Source organism: Scyliorhinus canicula, chromosome 10, assembly GCF_902713615.1.
Source record: "Scyliorhinus canicula chromosome 10, sScyCan1.1, whole genome shotgun sequence".
Classification (NCBI taxonomy): Eukaryota; Metazoa; Chordata; class Chondrichthyes; order Carcharhiniformes; family Scyliorhinidae; genus Scyliorhinus; species Scyliorhinus canicula.
The window spans coordinates 116238128-116265787 of NC_052155.1; the positions used below are offsets into that span (position 1 = coordinate 116238128).

General features: G+C 49.0%; 1 protein-coding gene across 9 annotated transcripts in view; it reads right to left on the reverse strand.

The window, feature by feature from the left end:
• The window catches only part of stau2 (staufen double-stranded RNA binding protein 2), a 459368-nt gene that overhangs the window by 226839 nt on the left and 204869 nt on the right, over positions 1–27660 (reverse strand). For 7 of the 9 annotated variants that reach the window (XM_038809617.1, XM_038809616.1, XM_038809613.1 and 4 more), the window contains 3 exons: positions 21759–21971; positions 13790–13927; positions 2132–2200 (listed from right to left, as the gene is read on the reverse strand). In XM_038809617.1, coding sequence (XP_038665545.1) covers positions 2132–2200; positions 13790–13927; positions 21759–21971 — 420 coding nt within the window. The remainder of the gene's footprint in view (positions 1–2131; positions 2201–13789; positions 13928–21758; positions 21972–27660) is intronic. The other 2 variants (XM_038809615.1, XM_038809614.1) reach the window with 1 other exon arrangement.

The window sequence follows — 27660 nt, forward strand, 5'->3', positions numbered from 1 at the left end:
CCTCCTTCTCCACCTTGTTGGTCGTCGTCCCCCGTGTTTCGAGGCACTTTCCCACCCATTCCAGGGACCCGCGAAGAGGTGCCACTGCCCCCTCAATCGCCTTCGACCAGTCGCTCTGCATTTCCTTCCTTTGCTGCAGAAAGTCCTCTTTAATGAAGCCCATCAATTGCTCCATCAACGACGACCGTTCCTCTTCCGCCACTTTCGTAATTGGTACTGCACCATGAATCGCTTCCAACTCTTTTGCCAGGTCTTTCACTGTCTTCAGCCAGGTCTGATAGCCCTTAAACATACCCATCTAGGGGAGGACGTCCTCCCCTACTCTCTCCGCTCCACTTTTCAAGCCAGAGCCGTCCTATGTTTGACCACTTACTCCATGGCCGCCACCGGAAACTTCTATGCTTACCTTCATAACATTATCCAAATCATTGCCCAGGCACAGACATGGCATTAGAGTTTGAGGGGTGATTTTACTGAAACCTACAATATTGTGAAGAGACTTGACAGGAATGCTGAGAGGATGTTTCTCCTCATGGGGGAATCCTGAACTAGGGGCATAGTTTCAGAATAAGGGGTTGCCCAATTAAGGTGGAGATGAGGAAAAAATTATCTCTCAGAGGGTGATGAAACTCTCTACCCCAGAGAGATGTGGAGGCTGAGTCTTTGAATATATTCAGGCTGAGATAGACAGACGTTTAACCAAAGTGTGTCAAGGATTATAGAACAGGCAGGAAAATGTAATGGAGGCTAAGAAAAGACCACTCATAATCTTATTGAATGTCAGAGATTGTTTGAAGAGCTGTATGGCCTCCTGCTGCTCCTATTTTTTGTGCTGCTATTATGCCCTGTTCTGTAAATCTTACACATTTCTGTAGGGTAAACAAAATATTAATATTTGTACTAGAGCTGGGATGCACTGAATTTAACAATATAAAAGTCTCCAATAAAACAAATATCAGCTGAATCTGATTTCAATGTAACACCACATTTTTAATGTCCTTATATACTGTGAGCATTACTGACAATGTCAGCATTTATTGCCCTTTCCTAATTTCCCCTCAGGAAGTTGTTGTTCACCCCCTCTTGAATCCCTGCAGTCTGTTGTGGTGAAAGTTCTCCCACAGTGCAATTAAGGAGGGAGTTACAGGATTTTGACACAGCAGCAGCAATGGAGGAATATTGTTATACTTCATGACTGGATGGTACATGACTTAGAGGGAACTTGGAAGTGGCAATATTCCCATGAGCCTACTGCCCTTAAGTGGTAGAGGTCATGGGTTTGGGAGGTGGTATCAAAGAAGCCTTGGCAACTTACTGCACTGCATCTTGTAGATGATACACACTGCAAACAATTTGATGGTGGTAGGAGTGAATATTTAAGGTGGTGGAAGGTGTACTGATCCAATGGGCTGCTTTGGTTTGGAGGGTGACTAGCTTCTTGAGTTTTGCTGGAGCTGCATCCATCCTGGCAAGTATTTGGTAATGAATTTAAAGCTTAGACAATAATAATGTGTATCTCATAAACTTGGGAATTCCTAAATATATAACTTTGAAAGGAACATTAGTGTAGTGCACAAAATATGTCCCATGAAGAATGAACTACAGATTGTATTTCTTTAGCACACTGGGCTAAATTGCTGGCTTTTAAAGCAGACCCAGGCAGGCCAGCAGCACAGTTCAATTCCCGTACCAGCCTCCCCGAACAGGTGCCGGAATGTGGCGACTAGGGGCTTTTCACAGTAACTTCATTGAAGCCTACTTGTGACAATAAGCGATTTTCATTTCATTTCATATATTAGCAGTATCAATGCCATTATTACACTCAGACTCAACTTTCTGAATGTTCTCCTGTTCAGCAGTTTAAAGGGTTGTAGCAGCAGAATGTCATTTTCTTTTCTATTTTCCGCCACCACACTGCAACCTGAGAAAAACTAGGCATTGGAAGTAAAAGTGAACAGGGATGTGTGTAAGTCTAAAAGGGACTCCATGGACTCACTTACAGATTGCCCTCATGCTGATGCGTGCACAGAGGAAAGGGAGGAATTGTTCCGATTCGTATAAATGGATACCCTCATTAAAACAACCATTAGCCGCACAAGGAAGTTGATCAGGTAACTGGTCTTAGCAATACCTGAGTACTTGGCTGCAATGTGGTAGAAAAATGGATCGTTGCTTTCCAGATTCTCAAGCCTCTTCTGTCCTAAGCGTTCAAGTAACAAAGTATCAGAATCTATTAATTGTTTACAGTTCATCTCTCTGAAGCTATTATGTAATTTTGTAACCTTCCAAATGCTTACCTAACATAGCCATATAGCAGCATGGTACAACGTAGGTTGCAACTTGGATTTCTAACTGTTGTTGCACATTCATCTCCATATCATTTCCAAACCCAACGTACCAGATACCTGAAGCATTGCCACAAAGGTGCAAGATGGCCACATTATCTCATCAATGGCCAACTGCACTTTGTGAAATGCTGCAGTGTAATAATTGGGAAGCGGTGTTAAGTTGCTATTGTTATTTACAGGGATGATAATGAAAATGCTGAGCACATTAAATAATGTACCAGTCACTTTGTTTGATAAGCCTTCAAGTAGCCAGTTGGCTAACGCTGCAGCTGATCCCGATGGTAGCATACAAATGGAATACATTATCAAATATAATAGTTGAAGGAAAGAGGAACAGCCCCAGCGCAGCTTTGCAACTGCATCCATTTTACTCCAGAGCATCAAAGGCAGTTTCTTTACTGGCTAGAAAATATGCCAGGGTCCACAGATAGTGTTGATGACATACGTGGACAATCCAGTTCTGATGCCTGAACTCCTCGGTATGTTTTTTTGGATGTTTGTCATCATGAAACATGAAAATCCCAGGCTTACAGAAAAATTACTGTTCAAAAAAACTGCCTGTCTACCTTGTAAGAGCTTCTTTCACCACATGCAATTTTATTGTCGTCCTTTAGCTCCCATTTTCAATGTGGAATTTAATGTTCGATGGGATTTTCACTTAAAAAGAAAACGGAAATTGGAAGGCTGCATCTTGGTGTCCTCATTAGCACAAGAATGTACAATTAGTGAACGAACATAAACAGGAAACCAAAAGGGAACATGTCATGGTGTGGATTATGAGCAGGAACTCAGCAAGGTCAGTAAACTACAGTTTTCTGGTCCCTGTTTGTCCATTTAGCATGGGGTACGTCTATTCCCTCTGATCTAAAAAGCCATTCATTATTATGTAAAGGAATAAGTAAATTCAAAAACAGCTATCTTTAGCATAATGCTATTTCATTATCAGATAAGTCATTATTATAATACGTAGTCATAACTTCCCTTGCGCTAAACATTCAACATTATTCTGATAGGCTGAAGGATTATAGAATTAGTAATTATTGGGAATTAGTGTTCTGAGATGATCCTTCTTATCGGAGGGCTGTAGACATAGTTTTTGGTTACCAGATAGACCGTTGTCATACTCTGATACTTGCAAAACATTTGTATATTAGTTATACATCTAAACAGGTTATTTCTGGGCATAATGTTCCAATCTTCTCTCATGAGAGTCTAACATATAACTGACTGATGTCAGTGATAGATCATCATCTATATCATACATTTGCATATCCCTTCTGTTAACCCGATAGACTACATTTGCTATTTCAGACACCATCGACAGAAATGGAATAACCAATGAAATTTAATGTAATCAAGCTAATCTGCATTTTTCCCTACTTTTCTGTAAACCATGATACAAATTTTTTTTTGTTTTATAAATTTAGAGTACCCAATTCTTTTTTTTCTATTTAAGGGGCAATTTAGCGTGGCCAATCCACCTATCCTGCACATCTTTGGGTTGTGGGAGTGAGACTCACGCAGACACGAAGAGAACGTGCAAACTCCACAAGAACAGTGACCCGGGGCTGGGATTGAACCCGGGTCCTCGGCGCCGTGAGGCAGCTGTGCTAACTACCGCGCCACCCCTCGTGAGATAAAAAGTTAACTAGCCTTATCTATAGATAAGAGCATCTTAGAATAATTTAAATTTTAATTCCCAGTGTAACCGTAACTCTTGACAGTCGAGGAGAACGTATGAATTATAGGCACTGATGAATGAGGGGGATCAAGTGCATGAAGAAGCCCGTTCACCTTTGCAAAAAGGCATTCCAAGTTCAATACAAAGGGACTTAAAGGAAATTGGAATTGATATTATCAAGTACCAACTGAATGACACCCACTGCTAGCCAATGTAGGAACAATACTACAGGTACTTGCACAACTGATTGCAGTATGACTGCATATTTCTGATCAAAAGAATCCTAGATAAATTACAATGAATATTCTTTCTGTGTCTTACAGGAGCTTTGACCATTTAATCAGGCACAAAAGAAGGCAGACTATGCAGGTCAGTAATGAACACAAACATAGGAAATAGGAGCAGAAGTAGACCATTTGGCCCCTTGAGCCTTCTCTGCCATTTAATAACATCACGCTGATCAGTTTCTTTTTCGAATTCCACATTCCCAAAATACCCAATAATGTTTGCCTAAAAGAATCTATCTACCTCCACTTTAAATATATTCAATGACCTCCACTGCCATCGCCTCTGAGGCAGAGTTCCAAGGTGGCAAAACCGTCTGAGAAAAAGAAAATCCTCATCTCTATCCTAAAAGGATGACCCCTAAATTTAAAACAGTGTGCCCTAGCTCTGGACTCACCCACAAGAGGAAACATCCTTTCCACATCCAACTTGTCAATACCATTCAGGATCTTATACACTTCAATTGTGTCACCCCTCAACCTTCTAAACTCCAGTGGAAACAAGCCCAGTTTATCCAACCTAGCCTCATAAAATAATCCATTCACTCCAGGTATTAATCTAGTAAACCTCCTCTGAACCACCTCAAATGCATTTACATGCTTCCTGAAGTAAGGAGACCAAAACTGCATACAGTTCTTTGTTAATTTAACTGTCACTGTCAACCATCAGAAGCAGAACCAATTTATCTTGGTGAATTTGTACTGCTGCATAGTCAGCGCAATATTGGACGTTTAAACTTTCTATTTCTCAGGCCGAGGGAGAATACCCCCCCCCTTGCATTTTACCATCAGTCACCAATTGAGGAGCTGCTGGTGAGGGAGCCACCCGATTAATGATCGCAGGCAGGTCTTAGTGCCGGCAGACTGCACACAGCTGCGATTTTAAAAGGAGCCTTCAGGCAGCTGCTACTCAGAACTCAGTAGCAAGAGGGAGAAGGTCGATTGCTGAGGTGAAGACGCCTCCCTTGCGGCTCCTGTGGAAGTAGCTTCAGAAAGGAGGCATGTGCTCTTTCCAAAAGACGGAAGAGGTCTTTCCGGAAGAGGTCAACAGTCATAACCAAGAAGGCATAGCTGGTGGCAGAAGTAGTGAGTAGTCAAGGAGCCATTGCCAGAACCTGGATCTAATACAGAAAGAGTTATAATGACTTGCTGCAGTCTGGGAAGGTGAGCAGCTTGAACAGTTGGCACTCGGAAGTCCTGCATTAAATGCAAGATGCTCCATGAAATTAGAGGCCAGGCGTTGGAGATGGTAAAGGAAGGAGGAGGCGAGGCAGATCAGATGGGACATTGCAGGACAGCCTGTCACTGGGAGTGAGGCAGGCGTAGACGGTATGGAGAGTTCCTCAAGATTCTGTTATGTCCAACATTCCCCAGGCCTTATCTGGTATGAGGTATCTGAAAGGTGCTTCATTGTCATTGAATGCTGCTCACTAAGTGGGGGCTGGATGCTCGAGTTGAAGAACCCATTGATTCTCCATTGAAGTTCACAGGATGTAATGCCATCGGCGGACACTGTCATCTCATTGCCGTGCACCCTCCACCAGTGCAGGTGCACACATGTCCCAAAGGGTCATTTGCATTTCGATGCCTGGCCAGGCAAGCAGGCTAGCTTCCAGGCTTGTGAGTTTTGTATATATATATTTTTTAAATTTAGAGTACCCAATTATTATTTTTTCCAATTCAGGGGAAATTTAGCGTGGCTAATCCACCTAACCTGCGCATCTTTGGATTGTGAAACCCACGCAGACATGGGGAGAATGTGCAAACTCCACACGGGCAGTGACCCATGGCTGGGATTTGAACCCGGGTCCTCAGAGCCGCAGTCCCAGTGCTATCCACTGCGCCATATGTTGCCAAGTTCTGTATATATTGACAGAACTGAAGTTACCTGATGTCACAACTCCATTTTGTTTCAAGAAGAGTGTCCATTCTCCATTTTGCTTCAAAAGCATTTTCTACAAATCAATGAGTATAACCTGGTCGGCATAACAAGTATCAATGTTCCCTTTAAAGCAACAGTCATGAGATGGTCACTACTTCCCAATGGCCTCAACTCCTGTTCTATTATTCCACATAACTCAGCCCCTACCACCTCTCTGGAAATGCTCAATCTGTGTAGGCATTGTTGTTTGACGTCTCGATGAAGCTGAGACTCTGTCAGTACACTTGTTGAGCCAGCTGGCATCTTCTGAGTCCAGGCTGCCTTAGTCCCATGCGTCCTCCTCATCCACCTCCAATAACTTCCTCCAGCCTCTGGAGCTCCCCTGGTCTTTGCACAGCTTTCCATATGGCTGTATGCTCAACTCTAGGCCACCCTTCACCTCACTGGAGGAGAAGCAGTCAGAGCGTCAAAATTTTAATGGCAAGCTGAAGTCTCCACTGCCTTCTGTATGGCACTGGACTCATGAACACTTATTAACAAAGTTCATACCAGTCACCATCAGAGCTGACCTCATTTGGGGCCTAAACCAGCGACTGTAAATTAGGAAATCGGCTGTGAGAGAGTGGGAAATGAAGCCATTCTACTTTAACTTAGGGTTTACTTACATTCTTTCTTCCTTTTTCAAAAATGTGCTACAAACTTATTTATGTTGAATTACACATGCTATAGATGTGTCTACTTCTCTAATTTATCCACGTCCATCTGCAGTATTTGCATTCTCCTCATTTTCATGTCTCCAACAAATTTTGGTATTATTCCTTTATACCCATGTTAAAATCTTCTACTTTCATTTTTAAATCACTTACACTTACTGGGCGCGATTTGACAAAATGGGAACAAAGTCCCCACAAGTGCATTTAGCCATGTTTCCAGGCCCCATTTTCTACACTGAGGAGCTCTCCTCACCAGACCTCTCCAGTGTAGTGAGAGATTAGGACGGCATTAAATGCTGCCCTGATCACTGGAGCCCCAACAAACCCCTCAGGGAAGTGCCCCTTCCAGCTGGCAGTGTCACCTGGGCACCTTGACAGTGCTAGGCTGGCACCAAGGTGGCACCAGCAGGCTGTCAGGCTGGAATTGACTGAGTGCCCAGATAGCACCGGCAGTGCCAGGATGCCACCCTGCCCAGAGGACAAGCACATGGCGGACCTTGATTTCCTGGGAGACCCCCACGAGCGCCGTTCCATCTGGTCCCTGTTTGTAGATAGATCCCAACGCCTCAGGTGCCTCAGAAAACTGCATATTACAATGAGACTAGCTGTCTCGCTTTAATATGCAGATTTACCAAAACGTGATCCCGCCCACAATGGGCAGGATTCATATCGCAATGCCTCACGAGATAGTGTTAGATCTCTCGAGGCATCGCGGGTAGATCCTGGGACCATGCTTTGTATCATTTATGCACCTTTCAATCCATTCCACTATTTTTTCTTTAACTTAATAAAACATCCTAACAGAATTCATAGGAATGTTTTCAAATAGCATTTTAAGTTGAGCCTTTTGTTTTATTCTTTCATGGGATGTGGGCTTCGCTGGCTAAACCAGCATATGTTGCCCATATCGAATTGCCCCTGGGAAGGTGGTGAGCTGCCTTCTTGAACTGCTGCAGTTTATGTGGTGATAGTAAACTGTTGGGAAGGAAGTACCGGAAGCGGAATTCTCTGTAGCCCGACGCCAAAATCGGGAATGGCGATTGGGCAGAGAATGGCTCCCGACGCTGGAATCTGGGCAGGCAATGGTGTGACGCCGGCTTGCCATGCTCCGCCCCTCCAAATCGGGGTCATTGGGCCGCGCACCGCATGCGGTCGCAACACAATTGGCACATCATCAACCGGCCCATCCGCGATGCTCCGCCTCCGCTGGGCCGAGTTCCCGACGGCGCGGGCCACATGAGGTCCCAGCGGTTGTGAGCATGGTGTGCTGGCATGCAGACAGTGTCCAGTGCTGCCACACTTGGCTGGGATCCGTGCCGCTGGTCGGGAGGTGTCTGCTAGGGCTGGGGGAAGTGGTGGGTGGTGGCCAGGGGGTGGGCTGTGGGGTCTGGGTGGGCGGGTACGCGGTCTAGCACGGTTGGTGCCACGTTTTACAGCACGACCAGTGCGTGTGTGTGAGGGGTGTAAGCATGCGCGGCTGCAGCTTGTCAGACCTGTGCATGCGCAGCCCGGGACCCAGCGATTTTCCGGCCGTTTTCAGCGCAATCCACGGGTGTTTCACGTGGCGCCGGTGCTAGCCCCTCACCAGTACCAGTGAGGGATGCGCGCCGATTTTCCCGTCATGAATCATCATGGATCCTCTGTTGGCATCGGCACTTAGCCTCAGGAACGGAGAATCCAGCCCCAGATTTCTGACTCAGCAATAGTAAAGATATAGGCCACAATTCCCCCAAATCAATTCTAAGTGCTGCCGCCAACAGGAACTGGCATGTTTTGCACTGTCAGCGCTGCTCAGGTGGGATTCAACTGTACTTTGTACCCTTTGGGGAGGGTTTATCATTGACATTTTATTAAGTTGAAGAGGCTCCATAAATGTAAGTTGTTGTTGTGAGGTGTATTGTCAAGAACCGTCCAAATTCACTTCATTGATTACATTCCCTTTATTTATCCAATCAGCCAGTCAAAAAAATGTGTAAAGTTCATGGGCAGCATGGCAGCACAGTGGTTAGCACAGTTGTTTCACAGCGCAGGGGTCCCGGTTCGATTCCCCGCTGGGACACTGTTTGTGCGGAGTCTGCACGTTCTCTCCATGTCTGCCTGGGTTTCCTCCGGGTCCTCCGGTTTCCTCCCACAGTCCAAAGATGTGCAGTTTAGGTGGATTGACCGTGCTAAATTACCCCTAGTGTCCAAAAAAGGTTAGGTGGGGTTACTGGGATAGGGGTGGAGGTGTGGGCTTAAGTGGGGTGCTCTTTTCAAGGGCCGGTGCAGACTCCTTCTGCACTGTAAATTCTATGAAAGTGGGAAATAAAAAAATTATTTAGGTTGGGTGGATTGGCCATGCTAAATTGGCCCTCAGTGTCCAAAAAATGTGCAGGTTAGGTAGGATTAAGAGGTTAGGGTGGGGGAGTGGGCCGAAGAGTGATCCTCTTTCGGAGGATCGGTGCAGACTTGATGGGCTAAATGGCCTCCTTCTGCACTGTCGAGATTCTATGGTTCTATGAAAATATATGTGGATCGCAAAGGTGGGATCAAAGACCAGGGCAAATGTTTTCTGATAATCTCATTGAGATGAACTGCACAGAATTTTTGGCTCTTCAGTTGGAATCTTTCTTAAGCAGTGAAATCATAAGTGTAAGACAAGACAGTGTAATTTAGAGGTGTATTGCAAAAATAATATTTGGTGGATTTGGTATCAATCCAACATAGGAAGATCCATTGTAGAGTTTAAGATAATCATGGAATGCACTGGGAGACATTGAAGTGTCTTAAAGACATAATGCAATTGCTGTAATGGTGGGCGGGAGACTCTGATCCTGAGGCTAAGTGTTGACGCCGTTGTAAACGCCATCGCATTTTACGACGGCATCAACAGGCCCCCAGGATCAGCAATCCTGCGCCCACATGGGGCCCAACAGGTTTGTTTCAAACACAAGCTTTCGGAGCAGTGCTCCTTCCTCAGATGAATCCCCACATGGGGCCAGCACAGCACTGGAGCGACTCACGCAGCTCCAGCTGCCGATACCGGCGTCAAATGGGCGCCGCGGGTCTGCGGCTGGCACGAATTCGCGCATGCGCGTTACGGCCGGTGCAAACTCGTGCATGCACGCTAGTTGCCTTCTCCGCGCCGGCCCCGATGCAACATGGTGGAAAGCTACAGGGGCCCGACGTGGAGTAAAATAGACCATCACCAGGAGAAGCCGGCCTGCCGATCGGTAGGCCTTGATCGCGGGCCAGGCCACGGTGGAGACCCCCCCGGGGTCGGATCCCCCCTCCCCCCCCCACAAGGCCGCCCCCCCGCAGGATGAACGGCGAGGTCCCACTGGGTAGGACCACAGGTGAACGGCGCCGGCGGGACTCAGCCTATCTCGGCAGCCACTCGGCCCATCGCGCGTGGAGAATCGCCGGGGGTGCGGCCCCCAACCCCGACCGTGCCGCCAATTCTCCAGTCACCGGAGAATCAGCGGACCGGCGCCGGAGTGGCGTCGTATGAATCGCACCCCCACCCCCGGCAATTCTCCGACCCAGCTGGGGGTCGGAGAATCCGGCCTGGTATCTGAAGAATAATCCTTATGATGCTGTCTAGTCCATCAAATACTCAGGCACATTGTCACATTTACATGCAGAGAAAATCTTGGGTTGGGACACATATTCAAATTTCTGATATGCATTCCCGGCAGGGAAGGATTGTGTTCTGAGTAAGACTTCTATTGTCCCATTACCAGATTTGTATTTCAAAAAACTATAAAATGATATGTAACTTATGATACCCCCACAACAAAAAGAACAAACATGAGCATCATCCAAGTCACAGACATGTCGAATACAAAGATAGTACACGTCTTCAGAAAGCTTGACTCAATACTGCGCAGCAGGTGCTCTACTCAGAGTTAAGCCAGGGAAGTGGCACACAAGGGGACCAAAGAAAACAATACAGAAACAATATCAAAGCCTTCATGATGGTTTGCTCATAACACATGGGAAGCAAATGTCCAATCATGACCAAATAGCTAATCATCAGCAAAATCAACAAGAGCAGCCATTGAGAGAGTCCAGCGAAAGACAAGGCAGTTACTCAAGCTGCCAATCCGCCACCACGTCTATGGGCTGACAACCGATGTCCTAACTGTGGGAGTACCTACAATGCTAAAATAGGGCTCATAAGCCACCTGCAAACCCATAACTAACACTGGTATCTCTCTTCCACCCAGTTATCCACAAATAACGATCATCTTTGACACCAGGAAACATAGATATATATGGATGGACGGATGGATGGATTACCAACCAGGTCCGTTAACCTCTCTACTGAACCATGTAGCACTAACTTTTTCCACTTCAGACAGTAGGGGCGCGATTCTCGAAACGGAGAGAAACAGCCGACGCCGGAGTGAAACCTGGAGTGTTTCACTCCGGCGTCGGAGGCCGCTCCTCGCCCCCTATTCGCCCCCCCCCCCCCCCCCCCCCCCCCCCCCCCCGGGGGGCTAGGAGTGCCGGTGCTCGAATCTCGGGCGCCGGGCCTTGACGCTTGCGTCAAAGCGGCGCACCGAGAATGACATGGCCGGCGGCGCCTAAGTGACGTGGGCACCGATCGCGGGCCAGTCACCTCATGAGCACGCCCGCGGTGCTCGATCCTCCCTCCGTCCCCCACAGGCCCCACACTTACCGGTCGGGCGATGTTCACGCCGGCAGCGACCAGGTGTGGTTGACGCCGGTGTGAACCGGTCGGGTTCGTCAGGCCGCTCGGCCCATCCGGGCCGGAGAATCGCTGGTCGCCGTGAGAAACGCTGAGCGGCAATTCTCCGAGCGGCGTGTCGCAAAACACAACACGGCATTTTGGGGGGGGGAAGAATCGGGGGGGTGCCAGGGCGGCGTGTCATGATTCGCCCGGCCCTGCGATTCTCCCCCCCCAGCGTGGGGAGCGGAGAATCGCGCCCAAGGTATTTCTTCAAACTGAGATCACTACTTGATACTATTTCATGCAGCAGATTGATACACTGAGGTAGTAGGGTTGAGACTACCAAAGCTTACCCATAGGAGAGGTAATATTTCACCATTCTGAAGTTTATTCACATCTCAAAATTAAACTACAGTGAGCTAATTTAATATGAGTCAAAGCAATTATTATTGTGTCAATGAATGCTCCGCTTTGATATATGCTTGCCTCTCATTCATTATTTACTGAATCCACTGAATTTACTGAATCCATGCTCCTGCTTTCTGGTCCAAGATAATCACTGATTTCATCCAAATAGTTGAGTTATGTAAACTTGAAATTTGAGGTGTGATTCCTATTTTATGCTGTTATTCAATCTCAACTGCACCCTTGGTAGGTTCACTACTATTGATCTTAAAGTGAAAGTTATCCATAATTCTAACAATTATCCAGTGATTGCTGCTGTTAAGTGTACCTGTGTGAACATCCAATGATAGCAGAATTGGGATTCACCAATGATTAATAGGCAAGGATCAAATGAATTATGTAATACCTACTATATTTAATAAGAAGTTTCTGCTTAAAGCACAGAAGGGAAGTAAATTCATGAACAAATTAAGTTTTTTGTTGAGCACTGAAGAAATGTCATACAGACTCAAAACATTAACTCTGTTTCACTCTCTACAAATGATGAGTTGTTCCAGAAATTTATGTTTTTATTTCAGTTTTCCAGGATCCGCAGTATCTTGTTTTAAAATTAAGTTTCAGATTTGGTTGGGATATAAAGAACATAGAACAGTACAGCACAGAACAGGCCCTTCGGCCCTCGATGTTGTGCCGAGCAACGATCACCCTACTCAAACCCACGTATCCACCCTATACCCGTAACCCAACAATCCCCCCATTAACCTTACACTACGGGCAATTTAGCATGGCCAATCCACCTAACCCGCACATCTTTGGACTGTGGGAGGAAACCGGAGCACCCGGAGGAAACCCACGCACACACGGGGAGGACGTGCAGACTCCACACAGACAGTGACCCAGCCGGGAATCGAACCTGGGACCCTGGAGCTGTGAAGCATTTATGCTAACCACCATGCTACCGTGCTGCCCCAAAGGGGCATCAGAAGGGGCTGACACATAGAGAGATCAAAAAAATATGAAAGTTGAGGATGACACAGCAGAATTATATTAAAAATATATTTTAAAAAGCTTTTCTATATGGTTCAGAAGACAGGTGAATCTTTCACTAAAGAAATATACGAAGGTGTATACTTCGGAGGTCTTTACAATAATGAAAGGAAAGGAATAGATTCTGTTCAGATGGCTTATATTATTTGAGCCAGGTGAGGGGAAGAAGAGCGACATCAATACAAAAACACAGATTTAGGTTAGACTCTGCAAATACTTCTTTTTGCAGTCATCAACTTGTGGGGGGGGGAAAAAAACCCCAGAACGTACCATGTGTTTGAATTCTTACAGGCCTTCAAAAAGGTATCTGTGCAAGGGTGGCAAAATGTTTCCCATCCTTATTTTGCCTTTTCCATAGATTTCATGATGCAATACATTTGCAATACATTATCACTACAATTAAGTTACTGTGAAAAGCCCCTAGTCGCCACATTCTGTCGCTTGTTCGGCTACATTGCGGGATAATTCAGAATGTCTAATTCACCTAATAGCATGTCTTTCGGGACTTGTGGGAGGAAACCGGAGAGCCGGGAGGAAACTCACGCAAACACGAGTAGAACATGCAGACTCCACGCAGACAGTGACCCAAGCCGGGAATCAAACTTGGAACCGTGGTGCTGTGAAGCAACTGTGCTAACCACTGTGCTACTGTGCTGCCCCAAATAATTGTGGCTGTAGAATTTATTTTTAACAAATCTAATGATAAATCTATTCTAAATTAATAAATTAAATGTGCACTGTTATTTCTACATACCTGCATTACAAACTCCCTGCGGCGTGGCAGACCTTTCTCAGATAACAGAAGATATTCTGGTTCTTTCTCCTTCTTTGCCTGTTGTATCTGGGCCAATCGACTGATGGGGTTCATACCTTGTCCATATTCTGGACCCGTCTGTAACAGAAACACCTCATAAACGGAAGATACACAATTAAGTGTACATTCGTTGGTGGAGAAAATAATGATATGCATAATTCATTTCAAGAGTGGCTTAGGCAAGTCTCCTAATGCTTTTAATTGAAATCATCCCATAACTATGTCAGAACATTAATTGGTCCTTGTTTGATTTCTGGTCTGTACTGGGCTAGCTAGTTTCAGACGGGGTGTCACGTTGGCTGATAACATTGACCCTACAATTGATGGATTAGGGAGAATAATGTTAATAATTACTATTTATTCTTGCTTAGTATCCCATGATTCCAACTTCAGCTTAAAAAGACACAGCTCTGGGCAAGAAAATATTAAGTTCAAGATCAGATTTTTCAAAGCAACGGGTTGCCTTTAAAGGTGAGATACAAAGAACAAAGAAAAGTACAGCACAGGAACAGGCCCTTCGGCCCTCTAAGCCCGTGCCGACCATGCTGCCCGTCTAAACTAAAATCTTCTACACTTCCTGGGTCCGTATCCCTCTATTCCCATCCTGTTCATGTATTTGTCAAGATGCCCCTGAAAGGTCACTATCGTCCCTGCTTCCACCACCTCCTCTGGCAGCGAGTTCCAGGCACCCACTACCCTCTGTGTAAAAAACTTACCTCGTACATCTCCTCTGAACCTTGCCCCTCGCACCTTAAACCTATGCCCCCTAGTAATTGACCCCTCTACCCTGGGGAAAAGCCTCTGACGATTCACTTTGTCTATGCCCCTCATAATTTTGTAGACCTCTATCAGGTCGCCCCTCAACCTCTGTCGTTCCAGTGAGAACAAACCGACTTTATTCAACCGCTCCTCATAGCCAATGCCCTCCATACCAGGCAACATCCTGGTAAATCTCTTCTGCCTCCACATCCTTCTGGTAGTATGGCGACCAGAATTGAACACTATACTCCAAGTGTGGCCTAACTAAGGTTGTATACAGCTGCAACATGACTTGCCAATTCTTATACTCAATGCCCCGGCCAATGAAGGCAAGCATGCTGTTTGCCTTCTTGACTACCTTCTCCACCTCTGTTGCCCCTTTCAGTGACCTGTGGACTTGTACACCTAGATCTCTCTCACTTTCAATATTCTTCAGGGTTCTACCATTCACTGTATATTCCCTACCTGCATTAGACCTTCCAAGATAGGCCAGGTACAGCTAATGTTTCAAAGAGGGGGAAAGGTAGGAAAACCAAAAGCCAGAGCAGTCTGGACTAATGAGATAGAAAGGCCTCGGGAACCGATTTGCCGGTTCCGTTATTGACACGACGGCGCGGCTGAACTTAATAATTCCCCCCCCCACACACAACGTCGCAGGCAAGATGGCTGGCAGGAGAGCAGCGCCGCGATTTCCCGGCGGCGAACTCGAGAGTCTCCTGGATGCCGTGGAGGAGAGGAGACTGGTGTTGTACCCCAGGCCGGGACAGAGGGCAGCAGGCGCCATCATTCGCCGTGCATGGGCAGAGGTGGCAGGCGCCGACAGCGCCATCAGCAAGTCTGCTCGGAATGCAGACCGATGCAGGAAGAAGCTGCACGGCCTTCTCAGGTCAACCAGGGTGAGTACCCAGCACTGTGGCACCAAGCATCCTACCCCCCACACACATGTCATCCACCCGCCCCCCCCCCCCTCTCTTCCCCCCCCCCCCCCCCCCCCCCCCCCCGCCCTCCCCGGGGGATGTTCCCACCCCCACCCTGATCCACATGGCTGTGCCCACCCATGTCAGCCGCAATGGCCGGGTGCCCTATGCAGCAATGCCATCAGAGACCCAATCCCTGGGCTTCATGTGTCGGACCGTCTAACACTGTTGCTGTTTGTGTTTGCTCCCCTTCCTCCCCCCGAGAAGAACTCCATGAATAACCGCCGCCGAGAGCGGGTGAAGACTGGAGGGGGACCGGAAGACTTGCGTCCCTCACCATACCCGAGCAGAGGGCACTAGACATGGTCAGCGGCCCGGAGGATAGGGAGGTCGCCGATGTGGAGGCGCGCCACCAAGTGAGACCCCCTGCCAGGTTGCGGCTCCTCACGACACGTGTGCCCACACCCCAACCCCCCTCACCCCAACCCTCCTCACCCCACACACCAACCTCTACACACCAACCCTCCTCACTCCACACCCCAACCCCCCTCACCCCACACCCAACCCCCTCACCCCAACCCCCCTCACCCAACTCACCAACCCCCCTCACCACACACCCCAACCCCCCTCACCCCACATCCCAACCCCCTCACCCCACACCCCCTCACCCCATACCCCAACCCCCTCACCCCACACCCCAACCCCCACACCCCAACCACCCCCACCCCACACACCAACACCCCAACCCCCCTCACCCCACACCCAACCCCCTCACCCCAACCCCCCTCACCCAACACACCAACCCCCCTCACCACACACCCCAACCCCCCTCACCCCACATCCCAACCCCCTCACCCCACACCCCAACCCCCCTCACCCCATACCCCAACCCCCTCACCCCACACCCCAACCCCCACACCCCAACCACCCCCACCCCACACACCAACACCCCTCACCCCCTCAGCCCAACCCTCCTCACCCCACACCCCAACCCCCCTCACCCCATACCCCAACCCCCCTCGCCCAACACACCAACCCCCCTCACCACACACCCCAACCCCCCTCACCCCACATCCCAACCCCCTCAGCCCAACCCTCCTCACCTCACACCCCAACCCCCCTCACCCCATACCCCAACCCCCCTCGCTCAACACACCAACCCCCCTCACCCCACACCCCAACCCCCTCACCCCAACTCCCACACCCCAACCACCCCCACCCCACACACCAACACTCCTCACCCCACACCCTCTCACCTCACACACCAACCCTCCTCATCACACACACCAACCCCCCTTACCCCACACCAACCTCCTCACCCCAACCCCCCTCACCTCACACACCAACCCTCCTCATCACACACACCAACCCCCCTTACCCCACACCAACCCCCTCACCCCAACCCCCCTCACCTCACACCCCAACCCCCCTCACCGAACCCACCAACCCCCCTCACTCAACACAGCAACCCCCTCACCCAACATACCAACCCCCCTCACCCCACACCCCCTCACCCACACACCAACCCCCCTCACCCCGCACCCCCTCACCCCAACCCCCCTCACCTCACACGCCAACCCCCCTCACCCCACACAGCAACCCCCCTCACTCCACATACCAACCCCCACTCACCTCACACCCCAACCCCCTCACCCAACACACCAACCCCCCCTCACCCCACACACTAACCCCCCTCATCTCACACCCCAACGCCCTCACCCCAACCCCCCTCACCCACACACCAACAGCCCTCACCACCTCATACCTCACCCCTGTCCGCCTGTCTAACCATACATGCTGTCTTGTGCCCCCAAGGAACCCAAGCACCGACGGGAAGAACAGCGGGTATACCAGCCCTCTGCCTGAGACGAGACAGGAAACCACGATCCTGGGGACAGAGACATAGGGGACAAACACGCAGGGGGAAACACATGGGGGACCACAACCCAAGAGATCCCGGACTTCGGATCAGATGAGGACATTGACTTTCCAGCACTGCTATCTCCAACACTGTGCACCATCTCAGAGACTATCACCTTGGTTGGGAAATTTAGTGAGGAGGCTTCTGGGTCACTGACTGGTACGCACCACACGGTCGTTCCAGTACATCAGGTGGAGGTAGGAGCAACCGAGGGGCCAGGCGGTCGGAGGGCAGCCTGGCCCCAGGAACCAGCTGCCGCCCAGATGGGTCCCGGGCTCCTGGAATATCCAGTCCCACCCACAGTTCCGGTGCAGTCAGAGACCCAGGGACTACAGGACGAGATGACGTCCGGCTTCCAGCACCTGCAGACGCAGGTGGAGGAGTCCAACTGCCTGCAGGAGCCGGGGGTGGTAACGGTCATGCATGCCACCCAAGCCGAAACTGCACAGGTGAAGGCAATGGGGGCAATGGTGTCGGAACTGGGTCAGAGTATGCAAGACCTGGGGCATTCTGTGCAGGTGGGGGCCGAGGCCCTGGACAGGGCTGCCCACTCACAACCTTGTGCCAGAGCCAGCTGGAGATTGCACCGGTGTTCCTCAGCATGGCTGAGTCACAGCAGGCCATGGCTCAGAGCATGGGCGGCATTTCCCAGGTGCTGGCCAGCATCACACAGACCCAGAGGGGGATGACCCACTCCCTGTGCTCCATGGTCACTAACGTTCAGACCAGATACCAGAGCGGGCATCCAGGACTGGCAGCATCAGGTGTCGGTGTCGAGGGTGCCTCGGGGGATGTCCCATGGTGAAGCCTGGGGCCATCGAGCACCCCGAGGGAGAAGGAGGTGATGGGGCCCGTGCCGGTGACTCCTGTAGGGGAGGTGCCAGAACACTGCAGCACCTCGGACTCGTCCCTGGTGCATCTGGGTGTCAGCGGGCAGAACATGGTGGCACAAACTGTATATACCACTTCACAATAAACACCTGTTGAAACCGTTAAAACCTGCCTCGGTGCTCTGTCTGATGGGTGTGGGGATGGGGCGGATAGTGCTGGCCACTGGGAGGGGGGATGTGTGTGTGGATGGCCAGGATCCAGTGGGTGCACTGTGTAACCCCCCCGCCCCCCCCAACATAATCTGTACCTCCTCCCCAGTTACCCGACAGGACTATGTGATGGACTGGCCAGCTCGCACGCAGGGATCACCCAGGTGGAAGGTGCTCCTGCGGGCATGAGTCAGACATTGTCTAACGATGTGGACCACGGAGCTCATCGCAGAGCGGGCTGTCATGTACCAGACCCACTGTCACTGTCAATCCAGTGCCTCTAGCTCGTTGTGCCGCAGGTATATATAACAGAGAGGGGTGTACATGCGGGTGGTTCGGTGGTGTGGGAGGTGAGGGTGTTCATTGGTGAAGGGGTGTAGTATTGTGGTGTCCGTGCCCCTGCCGAGCAATCACCCCACCCCCCAGTTGGTGAAACGTGTGTCGACTAAAGCGTTGCGTGCTCGCTGGCCCTGCCGATATTGTAGTGCTGCCTCCCGTGCATCGCCAGCCCCCTTGTGTGGTAGATGCTATTAGAGGTATTACGGTACCCAGGTTGATGCTGTAAGACCACTGGTGTGGGAGGTACCTGAGTCAGCAATATAATTGGTGAAGCCTGCCTGCTGGTTCCGCCCAGTAAGGCGGAGTATAAGAGCCTGTGTCTCCCTAGCAGCTGCATTCTGTACCTGCGCTGCTGGGGGAAACATCTAGTCCAATAAAGCCTTCCATTGTCATCCAATCTCGCTTCTGGAGTCATTGATCGAGCATCACCTTGTTCAGCCCATTGTCCCCCTCCCCCCTCAGCCTCCTCGTCCGTCGAGGCCTGCTCTTGGTCCTTATCCTCCTCCATAACATCGCTCTCTGCTGGGCTATATTGTGCAGGACGCAGCAAACCACCATGATGAGGCCAACCCTCCTGACCTTGTACAGGAGGGCCCCTCCAGAGCTTATCTTCAGCACCCCGAAGCACCTCTCGACCACACCTCTGGTTGCATCATTGTAGCGGTTCTCGGCATCGTATAGGCGTCATCAGCCACGACTGCAACAGGTAACTCGTCGCCCAGCAACCAGCCCCGCAGCTGGTTTGTCCACCGAACATGCCAGGGATCAGAGCTTATGCCAGTATGAACAAGTCATGCACACTGCCTGGATATCGAGCGCAGACGTGCAGGATCCTCATCTGATGGTCACAGACCACCTGAACGTTCATGGAATGGAAGCCCTTCCTGTTCATGAACATTGGCCTGTCATCGGCAGGTGGCCGTAGGGCGACATGCACCCCATCAATGACTCCCTGGACCCGGGGCATCCCGGCAACGGCAGTGAACCCCGCTGCCCGGGCATCCTGGTGGGCACAGTCCACAGGGAACTGGATGCAATAGTCCGCCAGGGCATACAGGGTATCCGTCACGGCATGGATGTACCTGTGCGCCGATGCCTGGGAGATGCCAGACAGATCCCCACTTGGCGACTGGAAAGACCCCGTGGCACAAAGGTTTAGGGCGACCGTCACCTTGATGGCCACCGGTAGCAGGTGGCCTCCCCCATTCGCAAGCAGTGCCAGGTGTGCCATCATGTGGCAGATGTGTCCGACAGACTCCCGGCTCATCCACAGTCTCCTCTTGCAGGCCCGGTCTGGGAGTTCCTCAAAGTACATGCGGCGCCGGTACACGCGGGGCCTCATCCGGTGCCTCCTTGGCACCACCACCACCTCCTCCTTCTCCTTGCCCCGTTCCTCCTCCTCCTCGGCTTGTCAGGTGGGCGGCCCTCCAACTTGAGCGGCTGCCACCTGCCCCTCTGTAGCCCACTCCTCTGCTGCAGCCTCCGCTCCTCTCTGCGCCGCCTCCGCTGGCGCTGCCACAGGGCTGCATGCAGAGCAGCGGCCCCCACCACGGCGGCCAATATCGCTGGTTGGTTACCAAACATGATTCTCTGCAGGGGGTGAGGGAAGAACATGTTATTATGGTGCATACACCCCTGCACAACCAGGTGCCATGGGCTACATGGTTGTCCCGGTTGGCACCGCACACCCCAGCCACGCATGACCCCCACCCCCACCCTGTCGGAGCCCCCACTCCTGGAGCTCGTCCCTGCTGCCAGGACTACCGTTTTATGGCATTGCTCTCACTGGGAGCTGCCGTTGTTGTAGCCCTGGGTGTTCCCCAGGTGGGTGTCGCCAGTTGAGTGGGTTGGCCGGGGAGGGGAGATGGCACCCACCCATACGGCCATTAACCCATCGTTCACCCAGCATCCGGGGTGGGTGGCCAACAAGATGGCCACTGTAATGGGGCTTGGTGCGTGGCACCGCCCTGTCATGTCAGGGGCTCCCTGACTGCGGCCTGGTTACAATCACACCGTCGGGAAATCGGCCCATCCGGGCTGCAGAATCACTTGGAGAATCGGTCGTCGGGGCAGATAATGCAATGCTTTGGGCCATGTGGCGGTCGCCGCGATTTTGGTGGGTTGAGGGGTCTGGAGAATCGAAAGCCGGTGTGAAACCAGAGTCAAACCCAATTTCGGCGTCGGAGCCGATTCTCTGGCCGATCGCGTTTCGCGGAGCTACGGAGAATCCAGCCCGTTGCGCATGCCTTTGCAAAGAAAATATATGCTGCCAATATCATTAGAGGAGCTTGATGAGACACTGGACTAATTGTTGACACTGGGCTAAAAATTGTTAAAGAGGGCCTATTAAAAAGGCTTGTTGTACTTAAAAGTTGCTGCGTCAACAGGACTTGATGCGATACTGAGGTAAGAAAGGGTGTTAATTCTAGAGGTACTGCCCATAATTTTCCAAACCTCCTCAAGAATTGGAACAAACATTACACCCTTGTTCAAAAAAGGGTGCATGTTGTAATTCCTATATATGCTATTCTACATAATTTGTAATTAAGCAGGAAAACATGCTGCAAATTGAAGGGCAGAACTGACAAGCGCATCAGCATTTCTCTGTTGTGAAGACTCGGGATTTGAGAGGCATAAAACAGAGAGGCTACACTCCAGAACTACCATAAGTGGGAGAACATAATTATAACATCACATCTTTGCAAAGGCAGTTTCCCTTAGTGGATAGGTAAATTTAGAATGGGAAAACTGACAGGAAGATCATGCTGACCATCACTACTTTCCTTCAATATTGTAATATCCACCTCAGACCCTGAGCCACACAGAAAAACATGTAGAAAGTAACAAAGGTATGCTTGCTTAAATTTAAGGAAATGTGTCCTATAATTCAACAAAAGCATAAGTTGCTGCAGTACTATAAATTATACACTTACCTTCAGTATAGATTTGGGTCGCTTTTTATAATGTGTTTTAGGCTTTTCTATCACTGGGAGGGGAGGAAGTTTCTTCAGCTCCTGCAGGACAGTTACTGCTGCTCGCTTTTTAGAAAGTTTTTTACTATTTCCTTCTCCATCTGCTGTAAACTCTCCAACTGCAACATGGGTGACAAAGCTCTTCATGTGAGGAGGACCGCTCTCTCTAGTTACCTGCCACAAGAGTAAAAGGAAAAATCAAAATCTGCCGCACATCCTTGAAAAAGTACCTGGATGAGCACTTGGCACGTCATAACATTCAAGGCTATAGGCCAAGTGCTGGCAAATGGGATTAGGGAGGCAGGTCAGGTGTCTTTCATGTGTCATGGAGACAAAGGGACTCTTCTGCACTGTATTACTCTGTGATTCTGAAGGCAGATGTTATCAGAAAATAAAGTTATATTGTCTCAGCAATTTTCTCTCATATTCCCCATCTAAGAGTGGTAGAGACAGTTGCTATTATTACTTCCCATCACTGAATGTGGGGAGAGGTAATGTCGTTGTCCCTGTTTGTTAGTCTGTTTATATACTATATATTTCAAAATCTGATGGACAGATTTCAATGAAGCTTGCTACAAAAATAGAGTATAGCCCCAGGAGGAGGTGCTTAGTTTTGGTGAAGATGCAGATCTGGATCCTGAATCTTATTAAAGGATCCATTAATATTGAGAGATGGGGAAAAGCTGTCTTTGTTTAACAATGTTGTGGGTTGTTTCAGCTGCTGTGGCAGAATTTGTTACAGTGTAAAAATATGAGCAGAGCTTTCAGAGCAGGTTGCTGGATGTGGATTGATTTGAAGTTTCCTCAGTGAGATGGATGCTCCGAGTAAAATGATGTCTTTCTTCAGTTTTGTAGTCACAGAGCATCAAGCAAAGCTGGGAAAAGCCTCAGGAAGTGCTGCGTAATTGCAAAAACATTGAGTTAACATTGCGTGGTGGAAGTATACGCTCTGCTGAGTGCTGTCTTCACTTGTTTGTGTACACAATGTATGCTGGCAAGCTATACAATTGTGGTCAGTGTCAAACTATTTGTTTTGATCCCCTTAATCCATGCATAGCAACTATAAATTCATGGTAGGTTAATGTCAAGCCTTCCTGACCTGACAAGAGTGGCTGCAGAGGGGCTTTAACAAAATGCCTCTGTTTGCACATTCTTTGACTATCCTGAGAAATACCTCCTCAGAAAATTGGTGGAGTCCAGAAAAGCCGATTCACCACCGGTACATTAAAAAAAACGATATCCCCTCTCTCCTGGATACCAAAAATGGAACTTCTGATTATCAAAAGTAGCAAAGAGTACTTTATGATACTAATTAAGGAGCCAGGATGGAGATCCCTGGGATAAATCTTTCTTGAAACAAATCCCAGGCTGAACTATTGTCGCAAAAGAAGGTTATGTGCACCAGAGAGAGTAATCCAATCTCTCATCCCGCAGTTCCTCCTTTTCTCTTGTCAGCTGTCACAAAACATGAGAGAATACTTCACTCATAAAAAACACTGCTGAGCTCACAAATGTGATTACAGCATTGTTTACTTGTAGTGTTTAAATGATGACTTCAAAGAGAACAAGAATTTTCAAAGTGAAGGTATCAGTTTAGGTTAATTTTATGTGACTCAATTAAAAACTTTAATTTTGACTTCCGGTGGCGGGGAACGGAGTGGGTCAGATTGGAAGAGAAGTCCTGTAGAGGATCCAGTCTGAGGGCCATGGTTACGGCTCCGCTGCCATTAGCTCCGGGGAAGTACACGGAGAGCCCAGTGGTGCAATCGACAATCAGGGTGTAGAACCAGCTGAGGAGTCATTTTAAGTTGGAGAGAATGTCGGCGTTGACACCACTGTGTGGGAACCACAGGTTCATGCCAGGGGAGACGGATGCGATGTATGGGGAATGGAGGAAGGTGGGGCTGGAGAGGATTAAGGATTGTTCTCGGAAAAGATGTTTGCGGGTCTGGCTGCAGAGAGGTTTGAGTTGCCGAGGGACAGTGAGTTTAGAAATATTCAGGTGCATTCAGTTCAAGGTTATGCATAGCGTACACATGAGTGGGTTCTTCCAGGGGGTGGCCGATGGTTGCGAGAAGTGTGGGCAGGACCTGGTGAATCATGCGCATATGTTCTGGTGTTGCGAGAAGTTGGAGAGATACTGGGAAGTGGTGTTTGGGATGCCACCTAAGGTAGTGGGGGTGGAGGTCAAGCCAGACCCAATGGTAGTGATTTTTGGGGTATCGAAGTGTCGGAGCTTCTGGAGGGGAAGGGGGCCAGTGTTGTGGCCTTCACCTCTTTAATTGCCCAGCGAAGGATCCTCGTAAATTGAAGGTCGGCCACCGGTGGAGGTTTGGCTGGGGGTTTTGTACGACTTTCTCCAGTTGGAGAAGATTAATTTTGAGTTGAGGGGGTCAGCGGAGGGCTTTTGAGTTGCAGTGGGGGTTGTTTATGATGCAATTTGAGGAATTGTTCATCGTGGGAAAGGGGGGAATTAAAGGGGGAAATTGTACAAACTGTGGACTGTGATGTACGAAGTGTGCATTTTATATTTTGCTATTGTTACATGTGTTTGGAATAAAATGCCTTATAAAAAAATTAATAGCTTTAATTTGTGCTTTAATTATTTGGAACTAATTAATTACACAGAGGTCAAAATACATCTGCAAACTGTAGATCTGAAGTAATTGTTGTAAGTGTTCCATTTCCACCAATGAAAATTTACTGTCATACACTTACTATGTACAGTTCAATGCTATTGCACACAAGCCTTTCCAACAATTATTTTTTGTGATTTGTTATTTAATAAACTAGTTCACATTCTTGCATGACAAAATTTAAACACTCTGATGTTGATATAGTATTCACAACAAATTGGCAGCAAGGTGACACCTTCATATAATTAGGGCTAAATGTGTTCTCATGGTTCCTTTGTATACCAGTCATTGACATTTAGAAAAAAAGCAACATAAGGAATGGAATTTGAGACTATCATGGCTCTAAGAAGTAATTATAGTGAAGTAACACAATAATCTGTGAGTACCGACTGCTATTCTATTTACATCATACCTCCATAACCTTACATCTAGAAAAGATAGTAAACTTGTGAGTTTCTGTTCCAGCAGTAATATGATAAGGATTACATTACAGGTTCCCTTTCAAAATTTATGTCAAAAAAGAATGTTTGATATGATCAAATGCCTGTGATAATGCCAAACACTGTGAAGGCTTGAAAGCCAGAGGAAGGGGAGGTACATTTGAAAAAGAAAAATGTAAGTTAAAAAAGCAATACAATTCCACTAAAGCGGTGTTCCCAGCCTGCTAATAACTAGTTCAAATGCAGTTTTATAAATTATGTTGTGGCATCAATCAAATACAATACGTTGCAGGTCTCAGACCATAAAGCCTGACACTGAATCTACATTGTTAAATAGAGAACAAATTGCTCTTTATATATATCCTGAAAGCAGCATAAGAATAACACCGGGAAGCTGTCATCGAGCTGCTGGGAAAAGTTTGAAAAATGAAAGTAAGTGAAAGATTGCAGGGCTTAAAGAATTAAGATGCAAGAATGAGAAACCTGGAAAACCAAGAAAGAAAATGAGAGAGACTGTGGAGACCGAGTGTAAGGGCTGCAACAATTAAGTACAGTGAGAAAGACCATGAACTGAGGGAAGTGAGAGGCCATAAAAATGAGAAAAGACAGTAGAGAAGATAAGAAATTTGTTTCTGCACATTTGAAAATGAAATGAAATGAAAATTGTTTATTGTCACAAGTAGGCTTCAAATAAAGTTACTATGAAAAGCCCCTAGTCGCCACATTCCAGCGCCTGTTCGGGGAGGCTAGTACGGGAATTGAACCGTGCTGCTGGCCTGCCTTGGTCTGCTTTCAAAGCCAGCGATTTAGCCCTGTGCTAAACCAGCCCCATAACATTTGTTAAGAGTTAGCAGTTCATAATAAACTTTGATATGATTGTGAGGAGAGTATCCTTTCACTGATTTCTCAGCTTTCTCATTCAGTATACTGTAATTCTGCTCAAATAATACCTGAGTAACAATGCAACTTGTTGCGTCTCTGGTGAGCCAATCAGTAACCACTGCAGGAAGGAACCAGCTTAAATTGGACAAGTCAAACGCAGTCAGTTGCCAAGTAACTTTTGAATTATCAGTTGCACTGTGGAGATTATTGGATGTGATGGAGCAGGATTAGATAGGCCTCAGGCAAGGCTGGGGAGAGCCTTCTGCAGTGGATCTGAGGAGGTTCTTGTTGCGGCAGGTCCAGGTCATCTTTGGATGGCTCCAGTGAGGCATGAGGAGGGGCCAAGAAAGGGCTTTGTTGCAGTTTACCTGGGCAGTGCTTTTTTTCTGCAAGTCCAGGGAGGCCACTGTGCCCTGGTTAATGTATGTAGAGCGAGATGGCTGTGCGTAGCAGGGATTGGGTAGTTTGTGTGGAGAGGGGCCCAGTGTTTGTGGGGGGAGGGGGGGGGGTAGTGTGTGTGTGGTTGGCAGTGAGCCGTGTAAAGGGGACAGTATGCGTTGGGGGCATTGTGTGTGTGTTTGTCTGTGCGGGGGGTGGGGGGGTGTGTATGTGTGTGGAGAGGCACTGGGTGTGTAGGGGAGGCATTGTGGGGGCAAGGCTGTATGTATGTGCAGGGGCATTGTGTGGGAGCATTGTGTGTGTGTGGGGGGGACACTGTGTGTGGAGGGGGCTTTGCGTGTGGAGGGGGGGGTTTGGGGCATTGTGTGTGGCAGAGCATTGTGTGTGTGGAGGGGGCATTGTGTGTGTGGAGGAGGCACTGCGAGTGTGTGTGGAGGGGACATTGCGTGTATGGAGGGCGCTTTGTTTGTGTGTGTGGTGGGGTTGCGGCAGTGCGTGTGGCAGGGCATTGTGTGTGTGGGGGGCACTGTGTGAGTGCAGGGGAGGCTTTGTGTGTGTATGTGGGGGTCATTGTGCGTGGGGGGTATTGTTTGTGTGTGTGTGGTGGGCATAGTGTGGGTATGGGGGCATTGTGTAGGTGTCTGGAAGAGGGCATCCTGTGTGGGGGGGACATTGTGTGTGGTTAGTGGGGTAGTGTGTGTGTATGGGGGGGACATTGTGTGTGTGGGGGGAACATTGTGTGGGTGTGGGGCATTGTGTAGGTGTCTGGAAGGGACATCCTGTGTGGGGGGGACATTGTGTGTTCCTGGGTTGGGCATTGTGTGTGTGGGTGGGGCATTGTGTGTGTTTGTGTGGGGGGGGGGCATTGTGTGTGGGGGGGTGTTGTGTGTGGAGAGGGGCGCAGTCTGTATGTGTATGGGGGGCGCATTGTGTGTGTGTGCATGTGGGGGTACAGCATTATTCGTGTGTGGAGAGGGATACAGTGTGTCTATGTGGGGGTGAAGCATGGGAGTCTGTGGGGGTGGTGAAGGGCACAGTATGTATGTATGGGGGGGGGGCGCGATGTATGTTGTGTGGGGAGGGGGCAGTTTGTGTGGATGAGACTGTGTACCTTACTCCCAGTCTGATGATTCTCACTCACTCTCACCATCCCACACCACCACATCCTCACACACCCATCCATTCACAGTGGGTGAGGGTGTGTGAGTGAGCTTCCGAGGCTGTGAGCCGAGCACATGCACATACACACACACATATATACACACGCACATACACACACATGGGGCAGCATGGTATCATAATGGCTAGCACTGCGGCTTCACAGCGCCATGGTCGATTCCTGGCTGGGTCACTGTCTGTGCGGAGTCTGCACGTTCTCCCCATTTCTGCTTGGGTTTCCTCCGGGTGCTCCGGTTTCCGCCCACAAGTCCTGAAAGTCGCGCTTGTTAAGTGAATTGGACATTCTGAATTCTCCCTCTGTCTACCCGAACAGGCGCCAGAATGAGG